The sequence below is a fragment of the Danio rerio genome, chromosome 13 (assembly GCF_049306965.1).
Source record: "Danio rerio strain Tuebingen ecotype United States chromosome 13, GRCz12tu, whole genome shotgun sequence".
In the NCBI taxonomy this organism is placed as follows: Eukaryota; Metazoa; Chordata; class Actinopteri; order Cypriniformes; family Danionidae; genus Danio; species Danio rerio.
The window spans coordinates 50,010,245-50,023,450 of record NC_133188.1 but is presented as its reverse complement, the minus strand read 5'-3'; the positions used below and the strand labels follow the sequence as shown (position 1 = coordinate 50,023,450).

At 34.3% G+C, this 13,206-nt stretch overlaps 1 protein-coding gene across 15 annotated transcripts in view; it reads left to right on the top strand.

Annotated features, from left to right (window-relative positions):
• Nucleotides 1–13,206, top strand: part of fgfr2 (fibroblast growth factor receptor 2) — a 131,537-nt gene that overhangs the window by 41,896 nt on the left and 76,435 nt on the right. For 6 of the 15 annotated variants that reach the window (NM_178303.3, NM_001243004.1, NM_001243005.1 and 3 more), the window contains exons 3-4: nucleotides 65–331; nucleotides 3,238–3,312. The exons of 4 other annotated variants lie outside the window; for them this stretch is intronic. In NM_178303.3, the coding sequence (NP_840088.2) occupies nucleotides 65–331; nucleotides 3,238–3,312 (342 nt within the window). The remainder of the gene's footprint in view (nucleotides 1–64; nucleotides 332–3,237; nucleotides 3,313–13,206) is intronic. 5 more of the 15 variants (NM_001243006.1, XM_073919387.1, XM_073919389.1 and 2 more) reach the window with 1 other exon arrangement.

Below are 13,206 nucleotides of genomic sequence, written 5' to 3'. Positions count from 1 at the left end.
TCTCTCTCTTTCTTTCTGCACTCTTTCACCCCTGTCCTCTTTTTTTTCCCTCTTCGCTCTGCAGAGCCTCCAACCAAAAACCAAAACTGTGTGCCCGTCCTGTTCTCGGTGCACCCGGGTGAGCTGCTCAAGCTCAAGTGCCCGCTGTCCGGGGCAGATGACGTCGTCTGGACCAAAGACAGCTCCTCGCTGCGCCCCGACAACCGCACGCTCGTAACTCGGGATTGGCTGCAGATCAGCGACGCCACCCCGAAGGACTCGGGCCTGTATTCGTGCAGTGCCACGGGCTCGCGGGACTGCGATGTGTTTAGCTTCATCGTAAACGTTACAGGTGAGACGCTTGTCTACCAGAGGGAGCGCCATTTGCAGAATGAGACTTGGCTCTGTGCTGGTCTGGCTGAAACAGAATGGCAGCATAATTACATCATAAAATATACGTTAAGTAAAAGTTTGTGTATTTTGTGAATTACGGGAGTTTTATGTTTATTTACGGATTTTAATTATCGGATTTTGATCTTTGGTTTGTTGACTTTTGATGTTAAAAATTCAACAGATTCAAGTTACCTTTATTGATTTATTTTATTAAAAAGGGCTTTAGGGGCCGTTATTGAGTCGGAGCTCTTTGGACAAGGGATTCATAAAGATAAACAATGAAAACACAAGTCCAATGCACTCGAAAAATTAAGTGATAAAATTAAAAAGCGTTGATTAACATGGCTATTCTTTAAAAAAAGCCCCTACGTCTTTTCTACGAGTTACTCTGATGAAGGTAAGTGTTGCCAAAATGCGTAGGTGCTGTTTTTAAAGAATAGCCATGTTAATAAAGTCTTTTTAGTTTTTCACTTACTATTCGAGTGTCTTGGACTTTGTTTGTTGTTTATTTTATTGACGTTTTAGGAGTTTAAAACAATTGTATGAGAAATAATATATAGAGATTTAAGTCTGTAACATAATAAATACAGTACTGGCAGTTTATTACCAGGCTTTTGTACTGTAAATTACCAATACAAACAATAAATCACTTCGAAATAAAAAAAATGTTAATAAAAATCAACTTTTCAAACTTTAAAGTGTCAAAAGTAGTTTGAGGTAAAATCAAGGACCCATAACGTACACTACTGGTCAAAAGTTTGGGGTCAGTTTTTTTTTTTATTATTCATTTTATTTAATAATTAAAATACAATTATTTTATTATTCAATTATTTATTAAATGTAATAAATAGTTAAATTGTTTAATATTTATTAAAATTTTAAATATCTGCTTTCTTATGATATGTAGTTTCAAATGAAATTATTACTCCAGTCAATATTGCTTTTATTACTATTAGATTAATAATAATAAAATAATAAATAATAATATTAATAATAATAATAATAATATAGTGATTTCTGAAGGATCATGTGATTCTGAAGACCGGAGTAATGAGGCTGACAACTCATTATTAAAAACAGTGGAATAAATAATTTAATTAAATTCTAAACTACTTTTGAACAGTTTTTTTACAGTGCAATAACATTTCACAATTTTACTATTTGTTGATTGAAGAAATGCAGGCTTGGTGAGCAGGAGAAGCTTATTTTAAAAGAAACTTTTGACCGGAAGTGTAATTCAAAAGGATAAATAAACAAAAAAACAAACAAACAAAATAAATAGAAAGCAGTTTTTTACACTGTATGTTTTGTCTCATTCCTAATTGCATTTTAACAGTTCGTAGCACACTTTAGGATGCAGTGTGGTCTTTGCATGCCCTCTTCGAAATTACGTTCTAAGTCTTATATTTGTCTACCACTGGTGGCGCCGTTGCCTTATTTTAATCGCATTTTTCGTTTTTACAATGCAAAGTAGTCTGTCAGGTGACTTTGCATGCTCCGTTTGGAATCGCGTCCTGTGTTTTGGATTTGTTTGTACTGTTTTGCAACATTCGTATTCAGGTTTGACTATTTGAAATGCCTGCTGATAGCTTGTCTTACTCTTTTATTTGTGTGATTGTGCTAAATAGGCATTTTGTAAGTCTGTTTTAATACATCATGAACATTTTTTTCTTTGTATTTTTGGCAGATGACGTTCACAGTAGCATTCAGCTATCTTATCTTATATTAAATTGGGATTTTATGGTTTTATTATGGGTCTGTGGTTAATATGGTTATATTATATATTACATATTATATATGTTATATATCAAGCATAAATACAAAATCATATGCTAATGTAAATCAATTTAAATATTTATTACCGTGTACATATTATGTAAATATTTAATCATCAAAGCATGTGCATATAATATAATGTATATATATATATATATATATATATATATATATATATATATATATATATATATATATATATATATATATATATATATATATATATATATATATATATATATATTTATTTATAAATTTCCTTAGGCTTAGTTTCTGTCACAGAAGAATGACCCGACAACTATTCAGTCATGTCTTTATGCAGCAGATGCCTTTCCAGCTTTATCCCAGTATTCATAGGCCGTTATAAGTTTCTGACAGTATGATAACCTTGGTTAAAAATATCACGGTTTCACGGTATCTTGGTATTGTGAGTACTGCTTTAAAATCATTTATTTTTGAATGTCTGAGTACAAAACTAAAATAAATGTTCACCATTGAACACAATATATTTGATTATATTAAAATATTTTGGAACAGTAAACATATCAGGGTAAATAATTAAAATAAATAATTGACATCTGGTGTCTACATTAATTTTAAAGACACAGGTTTCTTTACAAAAAATAAAAACAAACTAAAACAAACCTACATATACCTTAGTGGTTTTAAATCCTAGGTATACCTTAGACCGGTTATCGTCCCATCCCTATAACACTATACTGGGGGAAAATAATAATAATAATAAAAAATGATATATATATATATATATATATATATATATATATATATATATATATATATATATATATATATATATATATATATATATATATATACTGTATATCTAATCATAATTATATATTGATATGTTAAGGTAATCAGTTTAAATATGTAGCACATATATAAATAATAAGTATTCAATCTAATTAATCATAACAAATAAACAACAAAGTCATAGATCATTGCTAAAACAGCTTCAGGGTTTCAGTAAAACTATAACTAATACATTTATTAATATTAAATTGTACTATATTCACTGCCAGTAGTAAAGGCAAAAACCGAAGTAAGTATTCCTGGTACTCTCTGCAGATGCCATCTCATCCGGTGACGATGAGGACGACACAGAGCGGTCAGACGATGTTGGGGCAGACGGTGAACAAATGCGTGAGTATCGGGACTGGGGGCTGATTACCATCTCAAATTAATTTTATGTCTGAGGTCATATTTCTAGAGAATGTTGACAACTACAACACAGTGCTTTTTACACATTAGTAAAGGCATTTCTTTTGTGCAACACTGACTGTGGCAATATTGAAAGCGCATTCTGTAAAAAGGACAGATTGAGGTGACTGATGATAACTGTGTAGCAATCCCAGTGCAGACACATTCCCAAAATTCCAGGCTCCGTCTTTCCTTCTTTCTTTGTGTCTTTTGTGCACTTTCCTTCTCAGATTGCTGCTCCTTGAGAGGCCTGTCTGTAATTTACCTGCTAAGAGATGTGTTTTGAATTGAACTGTGAGGAAATGGAAGGACCCGAGGTTGAATGTGAATGAAGTATAAAAACAGACTTGTTTATCAATAGCTATGGTTTTGTTCACATGTTTTAATGCACATTTTGTAGGAACTTTTTTTAGCCAATAAGAAACAAATGTGCATAAACTATAATGGAAAAACTTTAACTCTATAAAATCCAGCATGTACTCAAAAAAAGTTGTGTGATCCTGTTTTAACCAACGCAATCTCACTGCAATTCGGAACTTTTTGATTTAGTGGCTAATTCGTATGAACTTATATGATGTAATTCGTACAATTTAGTACGATTTTCTCATCACCCAATGACGGTTGAGGTTAGGGGTGCATGGGGTTAGTTGCCGCGCCTCCTTTTTAAAATCATATATTTTCGTACGACTGAACATGTACAAGTTTGTACGAATTAGCCACTAAACTGACAAAACGTAAAATACTTAAGTTTCCTTGTGAGATCAGGCTGCTTTTAACACATCATGTGATCATAAAATGGTTGCTATGGGATGGAATTACTGAGCAAACCCGTGGAGCGAGCACATTGTGAAACATTAAACAACTGTTATCTTGGACATTCTGAAATCCCTCAGCCAAAGTCTGTCATCACAGTGGTTCAGTATTATTATTATTATTATTATTATTGTTATTATTATTATTATTATTATTATTATTATTATTGTTATTATTATTATTATTATTATTATTATTACTATTACCTCTATAGCTGTCTTGAGCGTCTGTGCTCCTAAAGAACTTCTCACGCCTCCAGACGTCACTGAATAGCATTCATTGCATTTCGTCTTCTAAGGCGCAGCTCATTTATTATAGAAGAAAAAAGGCCCACAGTGGCTTCTTCTACTGCAGAAAACTACATTTTCATTTTAGATATTTGCCTCAAGTTTATCAGGAAGTGATGATTTTGTTCTGTTTGACACATTGAATGGAAACGCTGCTTTATTCGCTGTTTTATGTGATATTCTAGTTTTGGGAATGAGTCTAACACATATCTTTGTTTGGAAAGATCGCTTGTAAAGTACTCACAGGATGACATTTTTTTTTTTAGACCAATTATTTGACAAAATTCGATTGGCTTAAGGTTATTGGGGAGAATAAGCCCTGTGACCAACAGCGTTTATGATATTTACACATTTAATTCAATATAAAACTGTCAAAAAACTGAACTTTTATACATTTTGAAGCCTAAATATAAATACCAAAATTACAAAACTAAAGATTGACTATAAACATCATCATTGGCAGATCAGTTTTCACCATTTGGAGCCCTATCATATATATATATATATATATATATATATATATATATATATATATATATATATATATATATATATATATATATATATATATATATATATATATATATATACCTATCCTATATATCAATAAGGCGCAAGACGTATTTGGCACAATTTACTGCTATTTTCAGACCAGTGCAACCCTAATTTTCACGTCATACGCCACATTGTTTAAATAAAATTCACTTTGGGGACTCATGTGTGTGCTGGTCTATAAAGGAGGTGTGTGCAACTGACTCTTAAAGAGAATGGGAGATGAGACTCTGACTGGTTTAATGCATGTTATTCTCAAAACACAACCATAACTCATTAGGAGAACACGCACAGCCCTGTTAGACCATGCGCCAGGGCACAGAGCATATTTTTCTCGCCCTTAATGCTTTTGCACCATGTGCTTTAGACTTTACGCCTAGATCATTAAAATAGAACTCATAATGTCCATAAAGAGATAGCTCGCCCAAAAAATGAAAATTACCCCTTTTATTCAGCCTCATGTGGTTTTAAACGTTTATGGGTTTCTTTCTTCTGTTGACCACAAAAGAACATATTTTGAAAATTGCTTGCTGATGTCACCCATTGACTTCCATATTAGGAAAAAAGTCATACGCAAGTTCAATGGCTGACCTCAACCAGCAATTGTCAAGATATCTTCTTTGTGTTCACCAGAAGATAGTAGTGAAGGATGAGTAAATCGTGACAGAAATGTAATTTTTGCAAGGACTATTAACCCTCTGTTGTGCCATTTAGACACATTTGCACTTTTATTAGACACATACACTACCTGAAAAAAGTCTTGTCGCCTATCCAACTTTTAGGAACAACAAATAATAACTTGACTTATTCAAATTGATCATTCGGTATCAGAAGTGGCTTATATGAAAGGCAAAGGCCTCTAGATTACGCTTATTTGACCAAAGTAAAATAAGATCATGCCTTGATTTTGAATTATTTAGTTAGGACAGTAAGGTCTGACTTTGCTTAGACAAAAGTCTTGTCATTTAACAGAAATAATGTCCAGTATAGAATATAAAGTCATACTGCAGTGGAAACAGAATGAATATTGTGAGCTCCCATGAGCTTGGAGGACTGCATCCATACATCTCTGCACTGACTCAAATCACTTATTAATAAATTAGTAGGTCTTCTGCAGTATTTGTGATGATTGGGATCAGGGCCGGAGCAAGCTGAACTGCCGCTTTAGGCAGAGGACGATCACGCTGCCCTCAACCCCAATGTGAAAACGAAAGTGACCGGTTATGAAAATGAAGTGAGGTGTCGCAGACCTCTATTCTGCCGCCCTATGCGCTGATATAACTGAGGACGCGCGGGTGTCGCGGACCTCTATTCTGTCGCCCTACGCGCGGATTTAACTGAGGACACGCCGGTGCTGATGGAGGTGTCGCTGACGCCGCCCTCTCTATTCTGTCGCCTATGCGCGAATATATCTGAGGACGCGGGTTATGAGGGAGGTGTCGCGGACATAACAGAGGACGCGGGTGGTAAGGGGAGTGTCGCGGACGCCGCCCTCTCTATACTGCCACCCTAGGCGGCTGCCTAGGTCGCCTCTATGGACGTGCCGGCCCTGATTGGGATGCAGTTCAACAGATGACTCAAGGGAAAAATCTACCTTCTGCCACTTTTCCAAATGATCACCTAGACGTCAAGTTAATATTTGTTGCTCTTACACTTTTTCCTAATATACAAAATAACAGATATTTCCATCCATAAACCCATTTACAAGATCAAAAATTAAGTAAAACAAAAAGTTTTTTTTGTCATTCAATACTGTTTTTTTTGTGTGATTATTTATTTATTGCAGAACAAAGCCAGCATACATAGCTAGCGGCAACTATATACTAGCCAGGGTTTGCATTAAATGAAAATACATAAAAAAAATGAGAATATTAATAAAATAAATAATTCTTAAAAAAATAACAATACACAGGAAAAGAAAAAATCTGGGGTGAGAATAATCTAGTTATAATATAAGAAATTGTCTTAATAAAATCAGACCATGCTTTGATTGTATGGGGTTAAGCTCTGTTAATTTTTGCTGTAGAATTTTCCAACAGCGCAATATTTTTCAGTTCAATAAGCCACATTTTATCCGCTGGGAATGCAGGTTCATGCCATATTTTAAACATAACCTTCTCAGCTGCAGTTAGTGCAAATATCCTGCGTTGGAAAGTGTTTAAGTTTAGATAATAATCATCATTCAATAAACAGATATTGGGAGATTTAGAAATAAACACCTCACACAATTCTGAGACAGTTTGAAATACCTTATCCCAAAATGTACTGATAAGTGGACATTCAAAAACATATGCATATATGTCATCATTCAACACTGATGTTAAAGTCAGAGGTTTTTCGTTCACTTCATGTGTATGTCAATCAGTGGCAGGTGAAGAAATTTCCACTGTCGAAACAAGCATCGTACCCAACGAAATCTGTTTTTAGTGTTGCTAATCTAAATATTAAAGAGGCTTGTTGGAATAAAAATGGAAAACTTCAATGCTTTATTTAGTCATTCAGCGCTCTTTTGTTGAAGTCAGAGCTTTTTGTTAACTTCACATGAATGTGAAGCTGTGACAAGTGAAGAAATTGACGTTGACTACATTTCCACTGTCGAAACACGCATCATACCCAACGAAATCTGTTTTGAGTTTTGCAAATCTAAATATTAAAGAGGCTTGTTGGAAAGCGGGGTGGAGCGACGTCTCTCAGCTAATGGGCTCTGGTTTGGATCTGCACCAACACTTCTCTGCGTATGTTTTGGAGGTCTGGCCTTTGGCTGCGTATGAGTGGATTGGGCTCGGGATGGAGGGGTGTTTAGCATTGTGCTCGGGGCGGTTTTCGGGCTCGGTGGGTTGGATTTCTGCCCAGCTCAACCACTCAAAGCTCTTTGATATTTTCTGTGCAAAAGGGGCCTCAACAACAGCGGTCTCAAAAAACACCAATTTTTTCCCTCCTCTCACGAGAAAGTTTCCTTTATTTGTGAAATGTTTTGCCCTCGGATGAGGTGCGCTGGAGTACACAACACTGGGATTGTTTAAAGACTGAAAGTCTGGTTTGGATGTATTTTGGATGCCTAATCTAAAGGAATTAGCTGCTGGGATGTCTCAGTGTTTCTGTTTACCTACAGATCTGTGCAGATAGCATTGGTATTTGTTGATTGTTTCTTCTAGAAAGCCATGTTTGAATGGCGGTCAGTCCATCTTTTACTTGAGGTCACCTGTTTTAGGTTTTCCCAGGACCTATTTGACTCTTTTGTCACAATGTTATTCTCATCTTCACTACACTCCATTTTATTTTTTGGAAATATGCTCATTTTATAGCTCTCCATGAGTTAAACATTTGAGTTTTGCTGTTTTTAAATCCATTCAGTAGATCTCTGGATCTAGCAGGAGCGCTTTTAGCTTAGCTTAGCTTAGCATAGATCATTGAATTGGATTAGACCGTTAGCATCTCACTTAAAAATGACCAGAATTTTGATCATTTTTCAATTTGAAGCTTGACTTTTCTCTTGTTTCTTGACTGACATAACATTAAAAGTTGCTATTTTTGCTGGACTGATCTTGTTAGGAACTCTACTCTCATTCTGGTGTAATTATCAAGGAATTTTGCTGTTGCACTATGACTGTAGCAGTGCAATGAAATCACTTAGCGCCTGAAAATAGTCCAAAAAATATTACATATGATGTTAAATATTTAGGAAAATTATAAGAATAAAAATATGTTCTGAATCATTTCTCACAAATATCTTTATGATTGCAAGTCACGCTTCTTGTGCAAGCAGATGGTTATATTGATGGAAATTTTCAAGCACTGCTGAGAATATAATTTCTAGCCATATCAGCCTAGAAAATAGCAACATTATTTTGGTCTTGGTACACAGTGTCACTACAGAAAAGTCAAGCTCTCAAAACTCTGGTCATTTTTGACAGGATGCTAATGGTCTAATCCGATTCAATAAACTATGCTAAGCTAAGCTAAAATTGCTTCTGTCAGAGCCAAAGATAGGCTGAATAAATAAAAAAAAAAAAGTAAAATTTAACTGTTTAACTATAGGGGAGATGTAAATTTAGCCTATTCAACCAAAAACAGTGGAGTGTTTCTTTAAGTAAGCTGTAATAAGTCAGGCATTTACACGAAAACCCTTTTAAGGTCAATATTATTAGCCCCCTAAGCAATTTTTTTTTCCGATTGTCTATTGAACAAACCATTGTTATACAATGATTTGCCTAATTACCCTAACTTGCCCTAATTAACCTAATTAAGCCTTTAAATATCACTTTTAGCTAATTACTAGTATCTTGAAAAATATCTAGTCAAATATTATGTGCTGTTATCATGGCAAAGATAAAATAAATCAGTTATTAGAAATTATTAAAACTATTATGTTTAAAAATGTGTTAAAAACTTTCTTTCCATTAAACCAAAATGGTAAAATATACAGGAGGGCTAATAATTCTGACTTCAACTGTATATATTATGGTGTCCACAGGGGGATTTAGGTCAAAGAGAAATGACCGTTGTAAATGAAAACCCTCAAGATGAGATGAGTGGTGAGGAAAGAAAACAGACAGACAGATAGATAGAAAAGGGTTGAGTTTGAAAACCAATTAGCCTGCCTTTACGCTGAAGGGAAGATGTCTGTTTACACGTCTCATATCAAGTCATTTTGCAGCCTTCCGGTTAGCGTGTCTGTCGAACAAAAGAAATTGGATGTGATGGTCCAGTTCCTTCTTGGCAAGCCGCTGTGCTTTCGGGCCGACTTGTTTTATCCTCTTTTCTCTTGTGTATTTTCGGAGAGTATGTTTTTATTTAAGTCGCCGCTCACTGTGAGTTGCAGACATCTATTAAGCAGATGGGCGGTGCGGTCATGCAGCGCTGGGAGTGTGAATAACTGTTTCGATTTGCATCCATGACCATCATGCCTTGCTGTTTCCTCTTGCTGAGAGGCAGACAGCTCCTGCTTTCTCATTATTGAGGCTTTTGGGTTGAATTTAAATGGGTGTCATGTTTAATGTTTTACTGTATAGGTTTCATTCAACACAGGCTCATTGTGAAAAGGTACACCTGTATACATTTCTGGAGAGTGCAAATTATGTAGCCAGAGCTACGTATGGATGCATGTTGTGTTTAAAATGAATGCTACGGGGGTGGTATGATGCCGTAGACGGCTTCTGTTTCCGACCGCTTATGTCCGTGTGGACGGACTTTCTGCTTTTACCAGTTTGCCCAGTAGCTTGAGCCTGGCGAAGCATGGTTCCAGAAAGCAGGTAAGACAAAAACGAAAGGCAAAAAATAAAATAAACATGTGAATAATGGTGAGAACGTGGTAAGGTCTAAAAACATGATAAAAATCAGCCGGCCGTGAGGGGTTTTCTTTTTCTGGATTGGTTTTGAAAACACTGTCGGTTGGGTTTAGGGAAGGGGGCGTTTGGGGGATCGATCGGTCACTCAGTCAGTCAGTCGACAGCAGCCTCTGGTGGATTTATGTGAGATCAGCAGGCGCGAATGTCATTCGAGAGAAATTTGAGATCTGAAAAAGTGTACACATCGGCCTCTGGTGGATTTGTGAAAACAAAAACTGTAAAAAATGTAGCTCCTGGGACATATTTTGCACTGTCCATATATGAAAGCAGGGGTACGTATCAATAATGAGCCCTCATTGGTTTGTGTTCAACTTTAGTACACTATTAAAAAAAACTGGAAAAGTTATAGTATTACTGGCATTTTTGGTGGCAATATCTTAATAATAAGCAGGTAATTAGCTTGTAGTTAATAGTGGGAATTAAACTACATTGTTACAATATATGAATGAACTCCAAATAATGATTAAACAAATCAAGTTTTAAAAATCAGAAATGTCGCCTTAAAAACCAAAATAATTGCCAAAAGAATTTACCAATGTTGCCAGTAATACTGTAAAATTTAAAAGCGCAATGTAAATGAACAATTACAATTGTGCTGTAGTTTTACAGCACAGTTGTAATTGTTAATGTACAGTATTACTGACAACCTAAATGAATAGTAATATTTTTTATTTTACAGCAATGTCTTTTTATAATGTACTTTATTCCAGGTGGTTTTCAATGAAATGTTTCTGATTTTTACAATTCGATTTGTTTAATTATTATATATAATTAATTTATTCATTATTTAGGTAACTACCAATCCCCACTATTAACTACTAGCTTATTGCCTGCTTATTATAAAGAGACGTTTACCTGTGTATTAGCAGTTATAAATTATGATCTTAATCTACATCCTTAATCCTACCCAATAAACCCAAATAATACCTTGCAAACTTTTAATAAGCAGCAAATTAGTAGTTTACTGAGCTAAAAGTCTTAGTTAATAATGAGAATTTTACCTTAAAATAAAATGTAACCATTATCCATATCTGATTACTATTTCATATATATATATATATATATATATATATATATATATATATATATATATATATATATATATATATATATATATATATATATATATATATATATGTGTATAATATTATTATTAATATATTATTAAAGTAGTATATATAATATTAAAGTAGTAGTTAGCTTTAGGTATAATTAGGGATGTAGAATAAGATCATGCAGATTATATACTTTAATAATAGGCAGTCATTAAACCACTAGTAAGTAGTGAAAATTTATACTTAAACCAAAGTGCAAATTAGACAGTAAGCACAGTGCAATAATTGTCATATTTATTTAAAGAGTCACACTTTACAGTAAGGTTCATTAGTTAATGTTACTTAATGCATATACTAACATGAACAAACAATGAACAATACATTTACTAAAGTATTTGTTCCTGTTATTTAATGTTAGTTAATGAAAATACAGTTGTTCATCGTGAGTTCATGTTAACTCACGGTGCATTAACTAATGTTAACAGGCATAAGTTTGGATGTTAATAATGTATTAGTAAATGTTCAATTATGAGCAATAAATGCTGTACAAGTGTTGTTCATGATTAGTTTGTGTTAGTAAATGCATTAACTAATGAACCTTATTGTAAAGTGTTACCATTTAAAGTAATTGCATTTATCTATCACGACACATTTCATTTGTTCATTGATTAATTGAAAGCTGATCTACAGGACTCTAAACCATTGAGTTTCTTTCTTGGCTTACGGTGCAATCCAAGAGCTACTGTTTTTGGCTTTCATCTTGAGTTTTTCCATAAACATAGATCTAGAAAGCCCACTGTAGATGTCAGCGGCTGATGTATGAACTGCTGAAAGCAGATAAGCACAGAGGTGTAGATGATAAACCTCCAGTTTGCCTGGAAGTTTGATGTGATGCATATCAAAGCCTCATGCAATCTTAAAGGATCCCGAGATGCGCTTTGAAATGTGAATTTTTTTTTTTCAGTGTTTATCGTAATCTTACCTAAAACACGAAGACATGGGTGGGACATATATTAGCTGTTCCCTCTTTTTAAAAACAGCCAATAGTGTTTTGTTTCATCACAGCTTCGCCAATGAGAGTGGCTGAGCTCAAGCGCATTAAATGAAAAGCAAATGAGAAGTGATATGAAGGGGGCGGGACATGTCAGATACTAGAGCGCATCTGATTGGTCAGACGACTTAGCTGTTTCCTAATGAGAGTTTCCAACAATATTGTATCTCTGTCCCATTCTCCTAATTGGTCCCACTTTATAATGAGTCGCATTAAGTACTAGGTACTTACATTAATGAAATACATTGGTACTATGTTCTTATTATTGGCATACATGTTATTACATTGTACTTTCATATTCATAATGTGTAATTGCATCTTTATTTAAACTATGTACTTACATTTATAATTACGCTGTTGACCTTACCCTTACACCTTAACCTACATTTAACCCTACCCATACCACCTAACTTGTGCTAATAGATTTTAACAGTTAAAGTTGTTGTATATAAACAGTTAACCTGCAGGTATATAGTATAGGCGATGTTTGTATGTTCAATGAAGTGTATTTGTGCATTAAGTGTATGTGTTGTCCTCAAAAGTCTTCGATGCTTGGAATAACTTCATCTCAGTAGCACCATAAGTGTTGTGCAATACATTATACACACAATAAGTACTTTAGTAGTTAAGGCCACTTAATATAAAGTGGGACGCTCTAATTAGTGTTTCACCTGGTTGCCCATTGTTGACATCATCAAAGCAAAATTGCTCAACAATTGTATGATCAGCAT